At 37.2% G+C, this 25,302-nt stretch overlaps 1 protein-coding gene across 17 annotated transcripts in view; it reads right to left on the reverse strand.

Moving 5' to 3' along the window:
* The window catches only part of nrg1 (neuregulin 1), a 105,764-nt gene that overhangs the window by 9,638 nt on the left and 70,824 nt on the right, over window positions 1–25,302 (reverse strand). For 4 of the 17 annotated variants that reach the window (XM_051120846.1, XM_051120847.1, XM_051120855.1 and 1 more), the window contains 3 exons: window positions 6,560–6,698; window positions 3,329–3,387; window positions 1,057–1,080 (listed from right to left, as the gene is read on the reverse strand). In XM_051120846.1, coding sequence (XP_050976803.1) covers window positions 1,057–1,080; window positions 3,329–3,387; window positions 6,560–6,698 — 222 coding nt within the window. The other 13 variants (XM_051120848.1, XM_051120849.1, XM_051120856.1 and 10 more) reach the window with 7 other exon arrangements.

The following is a 25,302-nucleotide window of genomic DNA, read 5'->3' on the forward strand; positions in this document are numbered from 1 at the left end:
ACATGACCATGAATTGCTGCTTGCAATAGTGCTAGTCGGATTAGGACGGGGTGTGCAATCTTGCTTGTGGACGGCCCGTTTGCTGCAGAATTTAACTCCAACCCTAATTGAACACATCTAATCAAGGTCTTCAGTTGGAGTGTGTTGGAGTTAAACTCTGCAAGAACAGGTTTAAAATGACAAAATTAGTGGGAGGGGCATTATCATTCTACAGAGCATATGATTGGACAAATATCTGTATATGCCCCTGGGTGCAATATGGTGTCATCAATATTTTTGGGCCATTGCCTCTGCAAAAAAAAGATGATTTTAATCATTTTTGACTTCACTGGGTCTTTAAGGCACAGAATACTGTATGTTTCTGACAAGATAAGACTGTGAGCAAACACTACCACCCATTTGATTTAGGTCTTAAATCTTTAAGTATAGCATATTCTTGATGCACACAACACAATGGCAATCACTACAAAGAGACATTGATAAAACACTGAGGAGAAATAGAAAAATGGGAGAAAACAAGGAAGAAAGTGAGGAATGCAATGTCATGCTGAAGATAATAGGGATGCATGAATGGAGGGCAAAGCAAAGCTGAAGGGATCTAAACACAGCATAACTACTGCAGTACGGCTTCTCTTCTGCACAGCTGAACTGTGTGTGAATTTTAGCTGCCTCTGTGTGTGTATGTGTGGGTGTTTGTCTGTGTGAGAGAGAGCTTTACGTATCTGCCTTGAATGGAAGATATCAGAGGTCTTCATGAATAATTAACAACATCCTTCCTACCATGCAGGCTAATGCCCCCCTGCACATCACTTGCTTTGGAGCGGCTATCCACTTTCTTGCCTAAAACCCTAGAAACCTGCAGAGTGGCTCTGAACAGCCATCTGAAGTCCGGTGCATTAATATAATAAAGAGTAATAGTGATGTCAATCTCCAATCATCTTGTTATGGCTGTTTGATCCCTTCATGAGCAAAAGGAAACCAGCTGAAATTGAAGGAAACAGGCTCAAGCTTCTAGACCTACGAATCTGCAAACTAGGAGGAAAGGACGATTCATACCCATAAATTCAATCCCAAGATGTTCTGCCAAGGCAGACAAGGTGATGAAAAGAAAGCAAAACACAAACAAACAAAAAACAGTTGAGCGGTGATGTCAACTCTGACTGACTGCACACAAACACCACCTCAAACCACCTCCAAAAACACCTGAAATCATCTCGGCATGTACAGTACAGCATGGCAGATCACACAGACACACAAGACATTTGAAAAGAAATCATTCAAGCCTATTCTGTTTGACTTTAAACCCACCATGACAATGCATCATTTAATGCTTTTAGAAATTCATTAAGAGATATATGGATGGTTTGTCACACGTATATAGCGACGTACATCTCTATATACAGACACTTATGGTTGGTTGTCGTTATGACACAAGGACATGCACATGCAGATGTCACTGCGCTCACATCGTTATATAGAGACCAACCCTCCACATTTCACTACGGACAAAGTCAGACTCAGTTATTCATGTCATTACACCAGCACATGTTTTAGATAAACATGCTGTTAAACACATGCATATCTTGGTCACCTAAACTATCTGTAACGCCAAAAAAACCTGCTGTTGCTTGTTGGTCGGATACCTGAGCCTGTCAAAGTTGAAGGCAAATTGAATGACATTGAATGTCATTCTTGGCCATAAATACAGAATGCATAAAATTACACTCCAGTCATAAACTCTCATTACAATCACAAAAATGTAAAATTACTGTACCAATTAGAATAATTCAAAACGATCACCCTTGCTTATCGGTTGTTTGACTGGAATGCCGACGTAATAATGAAGTGTTGTTAGAGGGCCAATGATTTACCCCTTAACTGATAGCTCTGATCTTTCCTGCGTGTCATTTATCAGCGATAAAACCTCTTTGGACACTGAGCCAGAGCATCTCTACTGATGGAGGTCATACTATGAAGGACACATTAGCAAACCCTATTAATAGCTGAGAATAGATTGTCTGTGCAGATCTCCAGTAAATTTCGCTATTTTTTAGCACTTTAGATAAATCAATGGAGATTTTCTGTCTGCTCCATAATACCTCCCTCAATGTCCTATTTGATTTATCCTCTTGTGAGCAAGGTTCACAGTGTTCATGGTGTCCTGATGGGTTTCAACAGGGTTGCACGGTCAAATCTACTTCAGAGACTCTTAAGTGTGCTTTAAGGTTTAAGTCATGGTTATTACTGTGGTCGTTACCTTAAATGGTGCAGAGTCATTCTCAGGAAAAGGTGCAATTTGTGCGCAGGACACTAAACTTTTTGATAGATTTGATAAGTTGATTTTTTTTTCTCAAATATGCAATACCATTACAAATATAAATGTGTTTTGAAAAAGAAATGTCATACTGGATTATTATGACAGACTATTCTTATCATTGTTATCATTATATTATCAATTATGAATTTTAAAAGGGAATCCTAAGCCATTGTTCTTTTAGTATTATTCATATACTATAATGGTATTTAATTACATTTAAAAAAAAATATATTTTTATATTTTCATTTTTAATTGTATAAGTTCGTTATGTGCATTTGTTATTTTTAAGTATTAAAATATTTCTGTATTTTTATTTCAGATTTAGTTTTATTATAACTTCTAATTATACTTCAGCTAGTTCTGATTTTCTTCTAATTTTCTAGTTTATTTAGGTTTACAATTTTCATCTAATATTGCTACTTCATTTTATTTCAGCTTTACAAATTAAAATAGCTTTTTACATTTTAGTTTAACAATAACAACACTTCTAATCTAAACATTTTCAAAATTTCAGCAAAATTTTCAGTGTTTTAAAAAGAAATAAGAAAACTGTCAAGCACAAATATTCACCATTTTCTGACAATGACCCTTATGTTAACAAGACGTAATTACCCATGATGACTAGCTCACAAAACATGTGGATGAGCTGAGATTAAAGTCATAGTTCATAACAGTCGGTGTGATTTTCTCCACAGAGCTTGATAAATTTGTTCCTGTCTAAATCTAAGATGATGTGAAGCAGAGAAACCCGGTATCCCCTAATAAGTAACATGTACAGACTGATGAATGTCATCCCTGTCTAACCATTGTCAGCTAACTAGCATCCAACAGAACAAAACTAGATTAATAAACGCTAAACATGCAAAGAGAAGTAATGGAAAACAAAATATAACTGGATCACTGTCTGATCTGACTACCGTCCATCAAGAACACAAAAACAAAGCAACAGGAGGTAGCGCTGACTAAGCATGCTCCAAACCAAGCACAGACAGGAAGAGGAAATAGACGTACTGTAGAAGCTGGCCATTACGTAGTTTTGGCAGCGATCACCAGTAAACTCATTGGGGCACCTGAGAGGGAAAGACAGAAGTCACAGAGAGAAAAGAGAGGAAGACAGGAAGTGAGTTTGACACCCAAAAGTCCCCCGCACACACGCGTGTCTCCGGTGTTGCCCGCTGAATGTCTCGCAAACGTCCACCTCATCTCTCTCCGCTTCGAAAAGCCAATTAACAGTTCAAACGTGGCTCGTCTCTGAACACTAGTATCTCTAGTGTAAATGTTGGCAGAGATAACAGTAGCCCATGGTGCACCCGTCCACATCTAACGGCGGGACAGATGGACGGCCTGTCAAACTCTGACAGAGAGGATGTTTTGTACGTGGCGGAGGTGGCGAGGCAGCGCAGAAACAGCGTCGATGGCGTGTGTGTTTGGGGGTGAAGGGGATGTTCACTGACTGCACATACGTTTGGGGTCTACGACTCTCACAGGGTCTGTGGTTTGACAGCGGTTCCCTGTGTATCCTGGAAGGCACCTGGGTTAGAAAGAGGATGAACACAGCACAACACATCACAACACAACATTACACAACAACACCATACAAACACACTCACAGGTCGACGGTCACTTAAAGCGGCTTTTTACTTGCGCTGATACATTAACACATGACCGTTTCACTTCTTTTCTGGTTAGTTAGTATTCATCTATTTATTTTTACTCTATAAAGGTCCAGAACCAAGATTGTTCCAGTTTTGGTCATTCAGCTGAACGCCTGATGACACAGCGCTCAAAACCCTCCACTTCACACGTAGCCTTGGGGCTTCATCCTCTTCGATGTGGAAATCTCCTCTGGATCTCATTGCCATCATTTTTGTTTGTTGTTTATTTTGTTTTTAAGAGGAAAGCGTGCACCACATATTTACTAGGGGTGTAACAGTAAATTTTAGTTATTGGTCTTCCAGTTCAGTATCATTTTATCTGGAAATTCAAACAATAAATGCCGTTGTGATGATCTTTGATGTGGCATTTCAGAAAAAGTTCACAGTCCAAGGCAGCAACTGCCTTATGTGCAATTTACTTGCGTGCATATAACATTTCCAGTGTTTTTTAGTGAAAAGTTTGGGTTAATTATAAACTTCAATATTACAGTAATGTACAATTAATAGGACTGCCTATGTAGTTTACATCATTAACTGAGAGATTTTTTATTTTTTATAAAAAAAAAAAATACATATACATATATATTTTATGACAATTAAAATAAATATCCTTAAGGAAAATATTAAATTATAATTACAAATAATCACATTTATTTAAAGACAGAGACACAGCAGTTTCAGAAAAAAACAATATTTACTAAAAAAAAAATAAAAAAAAATGCAATTTTATGTTTAGTTTTTTTTTCACCCTGCTTTACTGAAAACGTACCGAAGCGTCATTTTTGTGTACTGTTACACCACTAATATTTACATACTCATCTTAAGTCAAGTCCCACGCACACATGTGTCTCCGGTGTTGCAAACCGAAAACAATTTTATGTTTCGTTTTTTCAACCCTTCTTTACCGAAAATGTACTGAAGCGTCATTTTTGTGTACTGTTACACCACTAATATTTACATATTCATCTTGAGGCAACTCCCAGCCTTGTGGGTGGTGTCAGGATGATCTTTTTACCCCAAATGATGAAAAACGATAAACGAAGAACGAAAAAGACTTGATATCTTTACACAATATAAAGACAATGAGAAGAAACATTAACAACAGCAACTAGATTTTGGACATGCTGTCCCACATGTTGTGATCTTCAGGTCTCTAGATTTGGCTTAAATTCCTCCTTCAATGTGCATCTGTGCTCAGACAGGAAGAGGACTTCTTGTAGGATACTTTTTCCTCTTTTATCATCCAGTATGTAGTGTTGATGATCACTTAGTAAAGTATCAGAACACCTCTCCACAAGACAAATCATTCATGTCCATGTTGTACGCACTGAACATAAATAATTTCTTTTTACTTCAGTCTGATCAAATCACTACTAGTGATACTTGACTTAGCACTAATTCCATGTGTTTGTTAAGGGTCACGTGGCCACTGATGGATGGCTGAAATAGAAAGGTCAGAGATCTACAGTCCCTGAGGAGTGCTGCCGTCTCTCTGCTGCCGCATTTACAGTAAAGAGAGAGACAGAGAGAAGCTCCTCTTGACTGCAGTACTTACTGATGAGAACAGAATCCTGACTTCAGCACCAGGGTTTGTGCTTATTCACCGAATTGGACAGTAAGAGCACTAATACCCCAGAGTGTGCTGTCAGTGTCATGCACGCCCAAAACCGTCGCTAGCAGTATGGTGCTCAGAAATGAGGAGGCAAAGCCCTAACTGTACCAGGTTAAATAAATATACATTGCCGACACTTAACAGCCAATACAATTTAAACTTGTATTTTATATTTTAAATGTAACAAATATTTTTTTACTAAGAGTACATCTCATTAAGTTCTTAAGCATTTTATTCCAAACTATAAGAATACATAACAAATGTCATATTTCATGTCTATTTTATGTTTGAATTGATATTTAGCTGTTATTTTTAATAGTCAGCTTATTTTCGGATCATCAGTCATCAAAGCTTGGTAAACAAGGCAGGTGTCATGATGGTCACAGAAAGAGATGTACCTTAAATTTCACCATCATTGCTAGTTTTATTTTACGGTGATAAAGCGGTGATATTTAAGTTATTTACTTACTTTGTAATTAGTATTCTTCCCATTAACAATATCATATTTACTCATTCAGAACAATTCATTCTAAGGTGGGATTTATTGCATGTAAAAGGCCAATCATAGCTCTATGCATAACACTCACCCGACTTTTCCCCATTTGTTCTCAGTTACTATCCACCAAACCTTTTACGCAAGCATTCAGGGGATCTGCTAAAACCCCGTGGGCACAAAGGAGACAAGAGAGACACTGCCTCCCACTTCAAAAGCTGATATCGCTTTTGCACAGTGTCTACTTTTTCAAGTGATTTATACACTTTTTAATGTCATAATTTGTAATATTGGCATTGTTTTATTTCGCACTGTGGATATTTTCTCATTTAATTATTTGCGAGGCATTACCTCCCTTGTGTCCCCTGAAGAAATCAAACCTTAACTAAAATGACTTCAAAAAACACATTCACTGTACAATGACTCTGCGAATGACAGACCAAATCTCTCTGTGTAACACACGTGCGGAGGCGCAGCTGTACCTGCAGAGGCGTCTGATGTTCCCGGGCGTGACCTCCAGCGTGAAGCATTCCCCGCCGTTCACGCAGTAGTTCCTCTCGCTCTCGCTGCAGCGCGTCACATGACTGGAGGTCTTGGCTGAGGGAGTGGTGCTGGTGGCCGCTGCACAGATCAACACAACACATAAGTGCACTGAGCAAGGAACAGTTTTACTATAGAAAAATCAACAATAAGGTACAAAAAGGGTCTGAACTGCACATCATGATTTGGGTGTCTGATTCAAATGACCTTCACAAAATATCTGCGAAATGTAAGTAGAGTAAAAGAAGGCCAGCACTGAACAGGCAGGCTATTGAGACCGAAATAAATGCAGACTCATCGCATTTCACTAAAAAAATAATGTGAGTGCACAGATATAATATTACTCAACCAAACAGCTAATTCAATACAGTGTAGCAGATGAGCATCATTCAAATAATTATGTTTCTGTTCAAATATAGCAACTTACAAAGCAGCACTATAATGCAAGCAATAATTTTTTAAACCAGTTCAAAAACTCTTAACAGCATCAAATAATATCACTCCCTACCTGTAACATTTCGATAACGTCTGGATATATGAAAGCGCATCACTCCTGTGTGCCGACAACCACTGGGATGACAAAGTGTTTCCCTGAGCACTTTGGATCTATTGCCTTCCTCCGCACTTCCTCTAGCCACACCGGTCTGCAAAATCCCTGCTCATCAACATTTTTAAATGAGCACCTCTACACCAGCTCACGACCTCAGCGCACACGTCACATCTGGCATTGCGTATCTAATGCGTCATCAATGCAGCATTGAATAATCAAGTCGTCACAACCTGGCCGACCATCTTAAATGTGCACTTGTAGCCCACTTCAATACTGTACTTTTAGATAAATTAAGGTTGCTTCATTATACAAAGTACACTAAACACACTTTTCTTAAGGATACATTTTAAAGTCAACATAAAATCAAAATGGACAATTCTTACTTTTTGCTGTTTTTATTATATATGATTTATCGTATCTTTTTCTAATAAATGTATATTTCCTTGTAATCGTTATTACTTATTTACAACTTTCCCTCCTTCGTGCAACAAATGGCACCAGTGTAGGGGCGGAGCAATAACCTCCAGCAACCTGTCACTCACGTGATATTGCAACAATAGCGAACAGTAACGATTAAACATTCCAATCAATTCCTGACAGATAAAATCAAGTCCCGCCCCACATTGTTTTCCTATGTGAGAAGCAGATTTGGATATATGTCACAATAGGAAGGAATTTGGCTGTATACTTTACCTATATTTCAAACAGAACACATGTAATTAGGGAATTACATATGAACGTACTTAAGTGGGTCAAAAAGAACTCTAGAGTTCAGCTAACTGCATTTAATACAAATTTTAAACTATAATACATTTATTTTAATTGTAAATTACGAAAATTACATTCAGTTCAGAAAATTAGTACTTTAACAATATGCTAAATTGTACTTTTTCACAAGAGGAAAAAAAAGAGCACACATGTTCTGGACATCAGGCCTTCTGTGACACACGTGCACATGCACACGCACACATCCGCAATCTTTTTGGATCTGTCACCATTACCAGGAAGGCACTGTTGACAACCCAACCGTGAATTCCAACGATTTCCTGCGTGACTGACGAGAACCTCCTGAAGTTACTTCATGACTTCACATACTAATGGCTCTAGTTTCTGCTTTTAGGACCAAACCGATTCCACCAGGAAATATCGACAGCTATCGCTAACCACCTCTGACATCAAGTTACTCTCATTTATGGGCCGGAACGTGTGGCCACATCCGGCCGTCCTGACTTCCCCTCTACACTGTCGATACAGGACATGAGCCACTGAAGGTTGGGGATATTTCGAGGCTGGTGGTATGAAGATGAGCAGATTAGAACAAAAGTCAGCCTTCATCCTGACAGATAATCGAGTTAGTTTCGTAGGTCACAGACCCCATCAGGTGACCACTGAAGCAGGAGACATTCTGCCTTTGAGCTCAATGTAATTCAATCTTTACCATCCAAACTGCTGATGTTTGAGACAACCAGCACTGCATGAATAATTGACAGTGTAACAGATTGCTTTTGTCCCGTTAATCTAATTGCCGTTTTTCGCTCCCATTAAACCTGCAGCATTAGTGATCAGGCACATTTTATCATCCGTCACATCGCAACAACGTTCAGTGTTTTCTGAGGACGGGAAAGCGGCGTGCATTTGCATACGACTGACCATCAGCGCCTGAAAGAAAACGCCAAATGAAAAGACTGTAAGCAGAATGACAAGATTTTAAATAGACACTATTCATATGATGTTGGCATTTTGGCATCCTGCGCTCACATTGACGGGCACCTCGGTAAAGTGGAATTGTCAGCAAAACAGCAGGAGCCTTTTCAAGGTGAGAGACATGAGCCTGTTCATTCAACTCACGTATGAGCACATCTCAATGCAGCCAAAGTCTGGCGGCAAACAGCAAAGACGCCACAAATAAACATGAGTGATGAGCAAAGAAGAGGAGGGAAAATTGGATTGCTGTGTAACCTTCATGCTTGTACTTAGGTCTTTTTACATGTTAATGAACACTGATATGGTCATAAAGAAGGAAATTACCAGGAAAATTCCTAAGGTTTAGTTAAGTGGTGACTGTAGGAGTGGTGGTGGTTAAGGATTCAGCTGATAACGGGGGAGTTGACACATAACACATACTTTCCATGGGCAACATCAAGATATTAGTTTAAAACTACCTAAGTTCGCCACTGTTTTGAACACCTTTTCACTTCCACTAGCTCATTATAAAATATCCTGCAGTGTCACTGATATTTGTATTTTAAATGAGCATTTTTATCAGGTTGTAAGTCAGTTTTTGAAATTGGAACCCTGATAAAAATGCTCATTTAAAAAAAAAATGCCAGAATTTTTCTTCATGTGCCTCTTAATTATTATGTGCTCATAAAAGCGGCATGTATGACATGCAGGACATCACAGGCTGGAAATAGGATTTCATGTCAACTACCCAATGCAAAGTTTGCAGGCTTAGTCCCACGAAGTGGAGTTACTATCTGTGAGAATACCTGCAAGACGCAGTGAGTCTTAAAATAAATTCTCCCTAAAAATAGCTGTGCGGTGCCACTGCAGCGCATCCACTGCAATGCAGCAGCGCTCAGGGTCTCTTTCTCTGCGTGAGCACTTTGAGGGGCATTGCTGGATCGATTTGGTTCCGTTTCATTTTTTTTGCTGGTGGGAAGAAACCAAAGACGCCGGTTATGCACAGACACTGCATCATGCTGCAGTGCAAATGTGCCACCTCTCCTAATGCAACTGCTGCACCAGCATTTTCCTGTGCTGCATATGAGGGCGGTCCAGCAGTGTCCTTTACTCAAATACACAGGGAGAAAAATCCATCTGAGTAGGTTGATATATTGAAGTATACTGAAGTATACTTTGTTCTTTCAGGTGGGATTTAATCGGAGATGTAAAAACGCAGTGTTCCGGATGTTCTGAGAAGCAGACTGCTGAATCATACTGCAGGTTTATCAGTGACTCAGTGAGTGCTGTGTGTTCAAGGCACGGGCTGTCTGACATCTTTAAGCACTCATCTTTCAAACAATGCTTTAAAGGTTATGTGATACAACATCTGGAATGTACAATACTGCTGTTTGCCTAAAGTCCTAGAATCAGGTCAGAGGAAGCTGTACACTAGATCACGTGTTATGCAGCATGTTAGCAGAGGACATAAACTCAATATTTAAACATACACGAAACACAGATACCGGGTAACATAGCCAAGGGCGCCTGCAGGATTTCTTCCGAGGGTATGCACAGAGTTTTTTTTTTTTTTTGGAGGACCAAAAGATCAGTGAGAGCAATGCTGAGCAGAACAAATGTGTCACATTATAAACTCAACAAAATGGTAAAATACATCTATCAGGAGCACGCTCACAGAGGAAAACAACCACAAGAGAACAAAACAGCACTGGATGAAGTGGATATTCACGATTGAAAAAAAAAAAACAAAACATAAAACACATAAAATCTGCCAGACCAAATGGCCGTATTAAAGACAAATCTCAATTTTCTCAAAGTTACCTCTTCATCAGTGGTGTTAGGGTTAAATCTCCTGACTGACAACCAACGCTCGTTGACCGATCAGTAGAACAGTTAACCGACAAAACTAGAATGTTAAATTAGATTTGCATCAATTAGAACTTAGTGCATGCACAAACAACAGAATTATAAGGATTCACACATCGTCACATTACGCACTTGCAGCGCTTCTATGTAGGGAGAAAAACAGAATAAAACAACATAAAAGTAAACTCTCTATAGTTCAAAATAATGTCTTATTCTTATCTGTAGCCTATGTCCAAGTCATTTCTGCTGCTATAAGGAAAAAAATCCAAGTGACCGCACCAGAGCCTCTCGTGGGAAACATTTGTATTCGTGCCGAATGAGAGATGTGCGATTCAGTTTCTTCATTTTTTTTTTGGCTAGACTTTTACATGTTGTTTATAATGAATATCATTATAATCTGTATACAATAATAAATTAAAACACTAATTATAATAGCATATGTATAGCATTGTCCTATAATTGTATAGCTGTTTAGATTTTCTGGTTTTTATGTTGCTCTGTTCTGAATAACCTACCGTAAAGGATTGGTTGCAATGCAGTTTTATCTGAAGTGTGTAGCAGAATTATTTATTTTTTTGAATCCATGCAGCAAAACAGTGTATTTGGGAAAACAAACTTTAATATTTTAGTTATTAAAATGTACTGCATTTAATTTATTGTATTCCAGATGCTTTTTAAGAACTTTTCACTTTTATGGGTAGTTTGAATGTAAAATACTGTCATGAATTCATTGTGTTCCCATTTTTAAAATGCAAATTAATTGTTATAGGTTAACGCAACCTCATGAAAGTGCTTATAGCACGATTTTCTGTTTATTTGCCGTAACAGGCCATTTACACACAGAAATTGACCTTGGCGTGCATATGAAACGCAGTAGGATTAGGCCATATTATAAGTAGCCTACGCCAAAACTGTGTGTCGTAATATGTACGCCAAAGTCAATTTCTGCGTATAAATAGTACGGCAAATAGAAACAGCAAATCGTGCTACCGATTTTTATGAGATCGCATTTTTATGAGATCGGACTACTATGGAGGAACAGTGAGAGAGGGGTTCGAACGAACATGAATCGATTGTGAAAGCATGGGTGAAATGTCACTTTCTTTTTTTCAGAAAGAGCACAGATGCTAAAACATAGCAGAGCTCTATTTCAGAAAGGCTGGATCTCTACACAATGCACTATTGCTCAAACACCAGAGAAAGCCTAGAATGCCAAAACTAAAGCTGATGTTGTTCTTCAAATGTTAGTTCTGGTGTGGCAGGTTTCAACAGCTCAGGAAGCGTGCTGCGCTCTGTGTACAGCGGGCCATATCAAACATCCCTTGCCTCTCTCAGAGTTTACCTGATTCATTTCGCACATGCCCAGTCAACGGCCGCAGTATTGAAATGAGATGTCTGTTTATCTGTAACCACAGCAACCACGTGTTTGACGTCTTACTTAACATAACCGGCAGGAAACCAATGTGTGTTTCATAGCGGTCTTGTGTAATGTGTAGAGAGCACACCTTCGGGCTGTGCAAAATGCCAAGACATTCTTGTGTGGCGTGATTGGGAGTGGAAGCGGTTTCCTGTTCTGAAGGACCTGTATGGACAATTTACTATTAAGCGCAGTATTTAAAGGTTTTACGCTGTTATCGACAGCATATCCTAGATACTTCAATTTGGGTGGAAGTTTTTAAACCAGAAACTGAATGATGAATTCAGACGACTGCTAAACACACCTCAGCTGATTATGTTTACAGATGTCAGATAGAGAAAACACAGCTGTTTCTCATTTTAAACTTCATTTGCACATCATTTTAGTCTTGGATTTCTTAAAGGAGAAGTCCACTTCCAAAACGAAGATTCACATGTAATGTACTCACCTCTTTGTCATCCAAGATGTTCATGTCTTTCTTTCTTCAGCCTTAAAGAAATTATGTTTTTTGAGGAAAACATTATAGCATTTTTCTCCATATAATGGACTGATATGGCGCCCCGAGTTTGAACTTCCAAAATGCAGTTTAAATGCGTCTTCAAATAATCACAAATGTGGTTGTGAACAATCCCAGCCGAGGTCTTATCTAGCGAAACGATCGGTTATTTTCATTAAAAAATAGCATTTAAATACTTTTTAATCTCAAACATTCATCTTGTCTTGCTCTCCCCGAACTCTGTTCAAGACAGTTCGGGTATGTCAAAAAACTCCAATCATATTTTCTCCCTCAACTTTAAAAATCATTTCAAAATCATCCTACATCGCTGCAGAAGTACTGACCCAGTCTTTGCAAAGTGAACATGCAAAGAAGATCAAAAAAAACAAAAAAAGGTAAAACAGCGAAAGAGGTAAAACAGAGAAAATGAGATGGGAGTTTTTCGACATACCCCTAATGAACCGGGAAAAAAAAGTTCAGGGAGAGTAAGACAAGATGAGCATTTGACATTAAAAAGTATATAAATTGTATTATTTTTATGAAAATAACCAATTGTTTCACTAGATAAGACCCTTCTTCCTTGACTGGGATCATTTACAACCGCATTTGGGATCGTTCGAAGCCGCATTTAAACTACATTTTGGAAGTTCGAAATCGGGGCACCATATCAGTCCATTATATGGAGAAAAATGCTAAAAAGTTTTTCTCAAAAAACAATTTCTTACGGCTGCAGAAAGTAAGACATGAACATCTTGGATGACAAGGGGGTGAGTACATTATATGTGAATCTTTGTTTTGGAAGTGGACTTCTCCTTTAACATACTGTACATTTTTGAAAGACAGTGTCACTAGTTAATGTTTAGCAAAACTCCTAATCTATGTAACCATGACTAAGATGTCTGCTAGGAAAGAGGGCTGACTGATAAGGGCTACCTAATCCACCGGATAAATTTATACATATCTCTACACTCTTGAATGCTTCATGAAAATCATTAGGAGCAATACTAATTACATGAATTACAACATTGCTTTACTGTTGGCTTGGGGACAAACAGGGTAGACAATATTGAAATATTTCATATAAAATGAACTGTAAAAATATAGATTGTTTAACAACAGTTGTTGAAATCTGCAGTCCCTAAGTTTTGCCTCTTTGTTGCCATCTCTGTTTGAAATCTACAGTTGCAGTTATTTGCAGCTTTATCTTCTTTATGTGGGTTGTGCACTGGCATGGCTTCTCAGAGAAAATTAATCCAATATTTTGAGTTTGTGTGGCTGTCAGTCCAGGGCTCCAGACAAAAAAAACTGAGTAAGGAGCCATTGGCTCCTATAAGAAACAAACTTAGGCACCAAATAATTTTTTAAGGAGCCACAAAATAAATGTGTTTTATTTATTTATTTTTTGAACACATTAACATTTCAATCATGCTGTCATGTGTTTACATCTCATTTTTTCTTGAATTTATCAGCGTTTTAGTCCAGTAAACCACGTAGATGTTTAAATTAAATCTAATGATTGCATAGGTCAGGGGTGCCCAACCCTGTTTCTGGAGATCGACCTTCCTGTAGAGTTTAGTTCCAACCCTAATCAAACACACCTGTCTGTAATTATCAAGATCAGATCCTAATTAGCTGGTTTGGGTGTGTTTGGTCAGGGTTGGAGCTGAACTCTGCAGGAAGGTTGATCTCCAGGACCAGGGTTGAGCACCCCTGGCATTGCGCATATTGCATCAAATCGTGCAAATTATTATTATTGTTATCATTTGTTGTCATTGTTAATGTTAACAACACCAGCATTATGTGTATATAGAGTGTATTAGCGTTAGACTTCAATTTCTATTCAGTCTAATCTCTAATTATCCTATTTGAATTTTATATAAAGAAATTGTTCTTTTAACCAAAAAAAAAAAAAAAAAAATGGAAACTCCTTAGTACTGGTTGTCTTTGAAACGCAAATCTTGTGTAATCCCACATATCTGTAATTAGATGCACATTTAAAATTGGAATATAATCTAATTTCAGTCTTGTGCTTCATTAACACATAATCCTTTCTGGATTACAATCAGCCACCAAAATTATAAATTTAATTATTCCAGCTGCTGTGAGAAAAGGCTGTAAACGATCTGCCACCTGCAGCATCTTCACATGCAACATAGCCTACTAGCCAGGACCCCTTCTTTATGTTTACAGACGTGACGTAATGACACAAAGACGAACAGTGGCATGCTTATATTTCCTGCGAAAACCTACCAGTACCACTCAAATTAGAAAACATTATTACAAGCTTCCGTTGCGAATCGGGCTAAGGTAAGTAGTTTTGAACACTGGCTGGTTACGTACTTGCTCAAAAATTGATTCTGGATCATTTTTAACCAAAAAAAGTTACGGACTGCAGCTTTAAACTGAATGAACTAAATTAATACTTTTTTGAGTATTAACTTATTGACCCTAAATTTCTTTATATAATTTACAGGACCCATGAGGTATTAAGATAAACTGTCAAAGATTTTGAACACATTTCAGCTATCTATCCCGACAAATTTGTATTACCTTCATCCCATCTTAGTCCAGAAAAAGATGTTGTGTCACACACGTTTTGCTAGGTTGCTTGCAATGCTGAACATAAGTCTGTAACACTAATTAAAATGAAACTTTTGTCTCATGAAAGATTAGATAATTTTGCCTTCTGTTGAGGGTGGCAATAGCTACAGTAGTAAACGTTTTGACTTGCCATTTATGACCAGGGGCCAGTTGCATAAAAGGATTTGACTAGTCTTACAAGTTAGTCATCTAATTTTTTTTCGAAAAGACTGGTCATAATGTGTTTACTTCAGTTACATAAAAGCGTAGATTAGCCTAAATTGAATCCCAAATAAGTCTGATTACCCCTTGGTTAATAGCTTGTACTTAAGACACTGTCCTAACATAGAGGCTAAGTTTATGCAACAGGCCCCAGAATAGACATGAGGGAGGAATATCAAAAGCAGAAGCAGGGAAAGTAGTTAAAAATGAGAAATTACATGGATTACTAAGGGTGTTGCTAGGTAGTGGCCAGGGAGCTGAGTGACTGCATACTGTCTATTGAGAAATAAGCCTCATCTCTCTATTTGCAGTCTCATAAACTATTCACGCCTTCTGATTTAGGTCTCTCTTTCAGTGTAAGTCTGAAAGATTTTTTTCACCTTTGTCATTGTCCACCAGGTTAAAAACATACGTCTGATCAAATACAATACAGGGATACTCTATATGAGCGCTAATAATGTGAAGTCTAAACAGCACAAGATAAAGTACTCTGAGATGAAAGCAACATACAGAAAGAGTGTGAGGTCATATCTTGCCCCTGCAGGTTGAATGTAAAGCAGGTGGAGAAAAGTCTGTGTTTTTAGTCATACGATCAGTTAATTACTCTCCTTCCACAGCCACAGCATGCACACCACTGGGATTATGGGACAGATGGTGTGAGGAAAACCCTTTTGTTTCCAACATCTTCAAAATAATTAGTCGCACCTGGGCTGTGCAGAAGGACGGACTGATGATCCCACTGTGGAGACGGGTCATCAGAAGCACAGCACCTTTGAAATACACCTTAGTAACCATCAGTTTCTGTTATTGGCTTCACTATTATAAGATTGTGACATACAGTGAAAAGATGAGTAATCCGCAAAAAGTTAATTAAACCTTACAAATTTAAATCACAAGTGCATGAACTTGCTGCAGGCATCCTGACTTATACAAGAGATCTTTAGAGACCACCTGCAGATCCTACCTCATCTAACTGGCCTAGAAAGAAAGGAAAAATGGCATTTGAAGTGAATGTAGGTGCTGCTGTTTTAGAAGTCTATGTGCAGTGCAAATTATGTGTTCCTGTTCTTCACACCAGCTACACTTCTGTTAATGTTAATCAGCACAAGATGAACTGACAGATCCAGGAAAGAAAGATTACAGATGTTGAGCAAGATTTAACTAAACTATATTCACTCTATTTTGCACATTTGGCCGTTAGCATAAAGCTCATTTCTGATAAATGGTATAGTCTGAACCTGTTGTGGGACGCTAAGACAGGATTGATTTTTATGCTGCTTTTAAGACTTAAACATGCATAAAAAGCAGGTCATTCTGTGAATATTTAATAGGTGAGCAATGGTTAACAGCACATTTGTCTGTTTGTCTGCAAGATAAAAGAGAATTCAAAAATATAATGATTATTGGCGAAACTGGTATGTTATAATGACAGCATTGGACAAATTGATTGTTTGGTTATGTAAATGTTGAGAATACTCAAGATGCTCCTAAAGAACAGCTACCCATAATTCCTTAAAGGAGAAGTCCATTTCCAGAACAAAGATTTACAGATAATGTACTCACCCACTTGTCATCCAAGATGTTCATGTCTTTCTTTCTTCAGTCGTAAAGAAATCATGTTTTTTGAGGAAAACATTTCAGTGTTTTTCTCCATATAATGGACTGATATGGTGCCCTGAATTTGAACTGCCAAACTGCAGTTTAAATGCGGTTGTAAGCGATCACAGCCGAGGAAGAAGGGTCTTATCTAGCGATACGATTGGTATTTCTAATAAAAATAATACAATTTAAATACTTTTTAATCTAAAATGCTCGTCTTGTCTTGCTCTCCCTGAACTCTGTGTATTCTGGCTCAAGACAGTTAGGGTATATCGAAAAACTCCAATCGTATTTTCTCCCTCAACTTCAAAAATCATTTCAAAATCATCCTACATTGCTGCAGAAGTATCGACCCAGTCTATGCAAAGTGAACATGCAAAGAAGCGTATATAAAAGCGATATAGGATGATTTTGAAGTTGAGGAAGAACAGAGATGGGAGTTTTTCGACATACACTAACTGTCATGAACCGGAAAAAAACAGAGTTCAGGGAGTGTAAGACAAGATGAGTGTTTGAGATTAAAAAGTATATAAATTGTATTAATTTTATGACAATAACCGATCGTTTCGCTAGATAAGACCCTTCTTTCTCGGTTGGGATCATTTACAACCGCATCTGTGATCATTTGAAGCTGCATTTGAACTGCATTTTGGAAGTTCAAACTCAGGGCACCATATCAGTCCATTATATGGAGAAAAATCCTGAAATGTTTTCCTCAAAAAACATAAATTCTTCACTACTGAAGAAAGAAAGATATGAACATCTTGAATGATAAGGGGGTGAGTACATTATCTGTGGACTTTTAAGCCTTTTGGCTACCTAAAGTCACTTTTTTGGGCACTAACTGGCACACAACAAAATCCAGGTACAAAACTTATGCTACCTACTAAAATATCTTAGTCTGTCTTAAAATTGGGACAACATTACATACATCCTTCATGGATAAGGCAATCCCATAATGCAATGAATCAACTCCAGCCACATTTATTGAACTTTAACTGCCACAGGTAAGTTAACTGATGTGACATAACATAACATTTCAGTCTATCACTGCTGAACATTTCACAACATACAATACAAGAAAAGAATGACCTACACTCTTAAAAATAAAGGTGTTTCATAAAGAACCTTTTTGTCTAAATGGTTCCATAAAGAACCTTTAACATCTGAAGAACGTTTCTGTTTCACAAAAGGTTCTTTGTGGCGAAAGAAGGTTCTTCAGATTATAAAAAAGTACGAAAGAGATGGTTCTTTAAAGAACTTTTGACTGAATGGTTCTTTGTGGAACCAAAACTGGTTCTTCTATGGCATTGCTGTGAAGAACCTTTTAAAGCACCTTTATTTTTAAGAGTGTATATTGTGGTAACCAACTATGGCAACAAATAACCCAATGTAACAAGACACTACATCACTGTTGATGTCTGATATACAATATGATTTATCTGAGGAGGTAAATGTATCCAACATAAGCTTTTATTTCCTCATTATATAAAAAGTATATACTCTCCCGAACACGGAGTCTCTTTTTTGTTCTGTAAGTCCCAACAGTAAAGCATGTGCTTTTCTAGCTTACTTTCTGATACTAATGCAATTACACACATCTACTCAGGAAAGGCAATTAAATTCAGTAAGTCAACCATGACAATAAGCAAAAACAACACCCTGAGAGAAGTGCTGATTCACCAAAAAAAAAATGGAGACATAATGTTTCTGTTTTTTACAGTAGACTGGAGCTCGTGTCATATTTTCAAACTCTGCCAATGAACATTACATGTGCAGACATACTGAGTGACATTGAGCAGGTCATTGTGCTCAGTGTGTGTGTGTGTGTGAATGAGAGGTGTGTTGTTCTCTGTGGGGGTTCAGATCTTCACTGTGAGCTGCTGAAGCAGAAAGGACAAACAAATGTAGCTTCATGATCACAGCAGCACATCTCACTTACAATCTCACCTTGACAAAACATGCAACTACCACCCACTCAGTGCTCATTTTATACCTAATTTTAATCTTTTTAAAGCTAGAATATTTAGCTATGAGCATAAATAATAACCACAAACACAGTTTTCGTAATGGGCTTATTTTGTTATTCTTGTTTTTCTTCTGGAATTAAAAACCACGCTTAAAAGAGTGCATGTATTTTTTATCCAGTGAGCAGCTGTTCAGTGGATATTAAGGCAGATCATGAGCGGTTTAGTCTCAGCACTCCAGCACTAATCCCCAATTTCAGACGGAAGTATGCAGTGTTCTTTTTGCCAGCCTTTCTGCTCATTTGGGCTTTTGTGTCAGTGCTTGGACCAGCATCTAAAGAAAGGTCTGGTTAACATAAATATGTTGGTGTTGCTCAACACACTGCAACGGATGAAGGATTTAAAAAGAAATAGTTATTACAGAAACGATACACTTTAAAAGGCTACACTGTAAAAAAATCATAATTTTACAGAAAATAACTCCAAATATAACTTTCCAGCAGTAAAATTGTGAGACTACAACAAAATGAAATGAATAAATTTAACATTTCTGATGAGATTAATGAATCAGGCCACAATATGATGATAAAATCATTATCAGTATGCAAACTTCATCTGATAAGAATTTTTCTCGCAGTTTTTGCTATAACAAATGTGCTTTAGAAATGCACAGTTACAGCACCCAGAGAAAAATTATCACTAAAAAGTAAAGGGTCAGAAACTCAACTAAAACAAATGCTTATCTACACAACGGTGACTTCAAACTTTAGTCATTTCAATAAAACATCTAAACCTATGCTAATTCACAAAACACTGATGTATTTATGTATTTATGTATCACTGATGTAGGCAATAACTGTGGAGTTGCTGATGCAGCGATAGTTACATTAGTTTTTGCATCTGTTGTTAGCTGAAGGTTAACTGCAAAAAAAAATTAGGTTTCACAAAGAAAGTTTCACAGTGACAATCCAGACAATACCTGTAAAGAAACAGTTAAAAAAAATCGGATGTTGTTCCTTAATTTTACAGTTTTTGTTTGGCAGCTGCTTCTGCCAGTCATTGATTGTTTAAAAAAACGCTCTTATTATTATTTTCATTAATGGTAATGTTTTTTTACATTTCATTTTTTTTTTACAGTGTAGTGAAAACTGAATGCATTGGTTTTGGATACTTATTGCATAATAAATGCATTACATTTTACATTTATATTAAATGCAGTTAGCTGAACAGAGTTCGTTCACTGCCAAATACTGGCAAGCATTTACGGTAAACTGAAATCTTCTTCTTAAATCTATTGAAACTTGTATGTCATGTATTTAAATATATTTTAATGAAGTTTTGGTGATTTCTAGTGGCTGTAGGAAGTTTACACAGGTGTCCAATGAAGATGTTACACAAACTGAGAAAAGTGCCATTTAGTCTACTGTTTTTGGTCAAATGTTTTCTTTGCAAAGTGTGAGCATATCTTGAGGTATCCAACCATGTGGAGAGTGTATCTAACTGTGACTTTTTAAAATATTTTTGTGGTCATTGGATAAATGAGTCTTTAAAAGCATATGAAGGACACACGTCAAAGTTCATCATGCATTAATCAGTAGACAAGCGTGATGGTATGTTTTTGTCTATTCTCAGAAGTCTGCTCATTAGCATTCAAATGCTCATTATGCTGCTTACTCTCAGAAGAGGAAAAACACACAGAAAGACGTGTGTTATGTGGACGGCTGGGAAATCAGCCGCTGCTCAGAGGGGAATGTGATTTCCACACAATCTCCGGAGCTGACAGACAAACAAACACAGAATACACTCTCACACGCATGTCACTCTTTGGCACAGCATGTACACGGCCAGGAAACTCAATGTTTGTGTCTGCCAGGTTAATGAGACTCTGAAGGTGATCATTAGGAAAACCCAGCACAGCTCTCCACAGACACACACTGATTCACAGGTGCAGCAGATAAAGTGGGATAATCAGACAATCAAACTTATTTATAACATCATCTCTCTGTCAGCAAGCACTATTTGTTCTCCATGAACTTTTTCATTTTTTCTAAATACTATAGAATGAAATGAACTGTCGCCATCATGAGACATTCACGCTGGCGTAGAGTTTCCTGTCTCGCTGACCTTGTCCATGTGCATTGTAATACAAGACTGATGTGCATCTCACCAATATCATTATGAAGCAGAGACTCATGGGAGGTCTGTTCTCAGGAGTGTATCATATATTCACTGTACCCACAATGCCTTTGGCATTCCATTCAAACCCTGTTACCTTCCACCAAACAAGGTCATGAAAAGACACTCGAAATATTTGCATATTCATGAAGTTTCAGGAAAACTTCCTGGAATTAATCCAGGGCCTGCAAAAGGCTAAATAACATATGGACAGAATTATTTTCTTTTGCAAATAGCAAAAGGTCCACACGGCAATGCAAAGCAGAAATGCAGAAACATACATGACGTGACTGCACTGTGAAAACCACCATCAAACACTGAAATATCACTGAGAGACTAAATGCTCTAAATGAGCTAAATGCTCATGACATTAAATAATGTAGTTATTGAACAGAAAAAAAAGGCAAAGTGAAATTAATCAAAGCAAATATGGGTCAATTACATACAATTTTTTTTTGGTCAAATCTCTGCCTAGTTCAAACTCTTCATATGTACCGGTTTAATATGGCTTTGAAAAATCATTTTGTACAATTTTCAAGAAAAGATTACATTTAAAAAGTCATGTGTGTGACTATCAAGTAAAAAGTAAAACCATTTTCTTGAATATATTTTTCAAAGTAAAAAGTATTATAAATTTTATATGTGAAGAGTTCAGATGCCTGTAAATCCATCTGACGTATTTCTTTAAAATTTGCATTTCTTTCTGGCTACTTTGTATAGGTTTCTTTGTAAGTACTGGTACTTCTGATTGAGCTGAGGCTGGAATTTAGAAGTTAAAAGCAAGTTAGAAGTTAAAGTATTTTATGGACGTATACTGTGTGTCAGGAGCATTCACTCACTATCATTATCTCATTTTTGATCGAGATGGCTTTTAGCTGGTTTTGCATCTGAACTCTTCATATATATATATATATATATATATATACACACACACACAAAGAGTTCAGATGCAAAACCCTTTAAAAGCCACAACATAATGATACTGAGTGAATGCTCTCGACACATACTATATGTCCATCAAATACTTCAAACTCGCTGAATTTCAGCCTCAGCCCAATCAGAAGTACTGGTACTTAGGTAGAGTTACTTCTTCAAATAAGTAGCGCCAGTTACTTTGCTTTCCCATTTATTGACTGATAAGTCTCCAGTCCCCATATTGAGAGAAACTGGAAGTGCAGAAGCGTTGTGCGCGCTGTGAAAACTTGATGTTACTGTAGTTCTAAACTAAATGTGAACATGCATTATTTTATCTCACAGATTCAGTATTCCTCAAAATGAATAAAACAGTGAAATGCAAACTCAGAATATGATGCAAACCTGCATTATACATTAAATAACACAAATATCCTTTATGTATTTAATTCCATTTTATTAACCAATGTCTTTGCTGCTGACCTTTGATGATCCAATTCAGCCACACTAATAAGCAAAAATTACTATACATAAACTAACATTTCTTTTTTTTTTTTTATTGCTGAAGTGTGTTGAACTTTCTTATCCTGCATTCTACTGTGCAGACGTCAGTTTACTTTTTCCTTGAGCCTGAGGCTTATTCCTTTCACTTTTGGTGTGAAAGGGCTTTTACTTTTGCCAAAAATAGAACTTTTTATATTAAAAGCAAAAAAGCAAGTCCTGCCCAGATTAAAAAAGTAATGCAAAAGTAACGTAATGCATTACTTTCCATAAAAAGTAACTAAGTAACATATTTAGTTACTTTTTTAGGAAGTAACACAATATTGTAATGCATTACTTTTAAAAGTAACTTTCCCCAACACTGCTTATTTTAAAGAAAAACGTCAGATGGACTTAGATGCTTTTGCATCTGAACTCTTACACTCTTATACTCTAATATATATATATATATATATATATATATATATATATATGTCAAAAGGACTTAGAGGCTTTTGCATTTACACTCTTATACTCTAATATAATATATATCTGTGGCTAATCTTGCGACATAATCTGTTTTGTTTTTTATTCTGCATGTTAGTTGCACCACATGATCCTTTTTCTCCTATTAAAAATTCATAAACGTTATGCAAAAGTACTTAAACAGTATTTCAAATTCTTTCAAGAATCTCATCACTCTGAATTTTTTTTTACTCCATGTCCACCTCATGTAATGACCCATTTTATGAGCAGAATGCATCAGTCAGTGAACAGACTAGATGTCCGTGTGTATGCTGTCTGAGACAAACAACCTTGATCTAACAATCAATACAGTCAATGCGCTGCTCAGATTTTGACAGGACAAACTGCTGCAGATGATGTAGATGAAAGCTTTCACCTAAAATCTAACACAAGGACACTTGTGAGGCAGAAGCTGTTGACTCAAATGACTTTAAGGATGGATGTCTAGCACATATAGGAGTATTATTAATGTGCTGAGTCACTGGATCGAACACGGCGGGCCATTAGAGCATTCTGTTCAGAACGGCACCGTTACCTTCCTCATAACTGCCAGATGTCACTTCATTCCAGCATAATTAAATCAGAGATGTTTGCCTCAGCTGGTCTCTCTCCATTACAATAATGAATTCATCAACCCCATGGCTCCATTTGACAATCACATCTCCATACACTGTTTGGATTCAGATTTGGATTTAGTGTAGTAATGGAAGGGGTAAACACGCTCTGATCAATAAGATGTGCATTGCCCTGATTAACCTAACTTTACCTTCATGTAAGGTTAAATTCAACACAGCTCCTCTGAGATTATTCCATGGGTCTTATAAAGAAAAAGAAGCCATTTTGGTGTCTGAAACCCATTTTTGCCATGTCCTTTGGTGTTGTGTGAGACCTGCTGAGACTTTATGAGCTTCATGAACATGTCAAACCACGTGCAGATGGGCCTCAAGGGACAGGAAACGCCTGAGAGGCGGCTAATAAAAGATGATGTATGCTTACATGCTGTAAGCTATTATAGCACATTATCATTATCCTCATTGTTAATTCACATTTGTGTGCACAGGTAAAAAGGTATATAGTTTGGGGTTAGCCTTTGAATCCCACCATATATAATTATACATCATCTGAAAGCTTAATAAATAAGCGTTCCATTGATGTATGGTTTGTTAGGATAGGATATTTGGCAGAGATACAACTATTTGAAAATCTGGAATCTGAGGGTGCAAAACATCGAAATATTGAGAAAATTGCATTAAAAGTTGTCCAAATGAAATTCTTAGCAATGCATGTTACTAACCAAAAATTAAGTTTTGAGAAAATATCTTCATGGAACATGATTTTTACTTCATAACCTAATGATTTTTGTGAGTTTGCTATTTGGAGAAAAAAGCATCACATGGTCAACTGGACACTTGCAGTGGCTGCAATTAAAAAACTGAAAGCTTTGCCATCTAGCTAAGACGAAAAAACATCCATAGGACAAGACATTCATTATTAGAGGTAAAAGGTGCTGTGATGGGTGGAACTCATCTACTGAAAGCGGGGCATGAACTCTGCATGAACCTCATTACACTGAACAAAAGCAGCAAGAGAACAGATCCAATAATGAAATGAACAGCTTCACAGATTATTTCTTAATTAAAAAGGATAAAGTGGAAACAACAGTAAGTGGATCCGAAACAGCAAAATCACAGAACACTTCAATAAGAAGCTTCCTCAGGAGTCTTTTTCCGTAATAAATCATCTACACGTTTTTTTTAGGTTCTAATGCCAATGAATATGTGAAATGTGTCTGTGACATCATAAGGAAGACATTTTAAAAGGTTGGTGAGACGTGCAGCACTGATCGATAAAGCCATCAGCGCAGAAGTCCATAGGAAGTTATTTATACATTATTTAATGAGTTCACAGTGCTGTGCATTTTTAAGCAGCATGTTTTACGGGATAGAGACCTATGGCATATGTATGTTCACTATCATGTACTTAGTGCTACGCACTGCTTATGAATCCTATATGACAGAAGAGCACAGATTTAGTGTTTGTAAACTCTTATGAAGGCTACACTTTTTCTTGCATTTAATAAAAAAGAAGATGCAGAATCACAGAGACGTGATAGAGGATGCAGTCGTTTAACCTATAACGCCTCTGAACACGGATCTTCCACAGGGAAAACTTGCAACTGTATTGCTGTTACCACACAGGACATCAATATATTC

Source organism: Labeo rohita, chromosome 10 (genome assembly GCF_022985175.1).
Source record: "Labeo rohita strain BAU-BD-2019 chromosome 10, IGBB_LRoh.1.0, whole genome shotgun sequence".
Taxonomy (NCBI): Eukaryota; Metazoa; Chordata; class Actinopteri; order Cypriniformes; family Cyprinidae; genus Labeo; species Labeo rohita.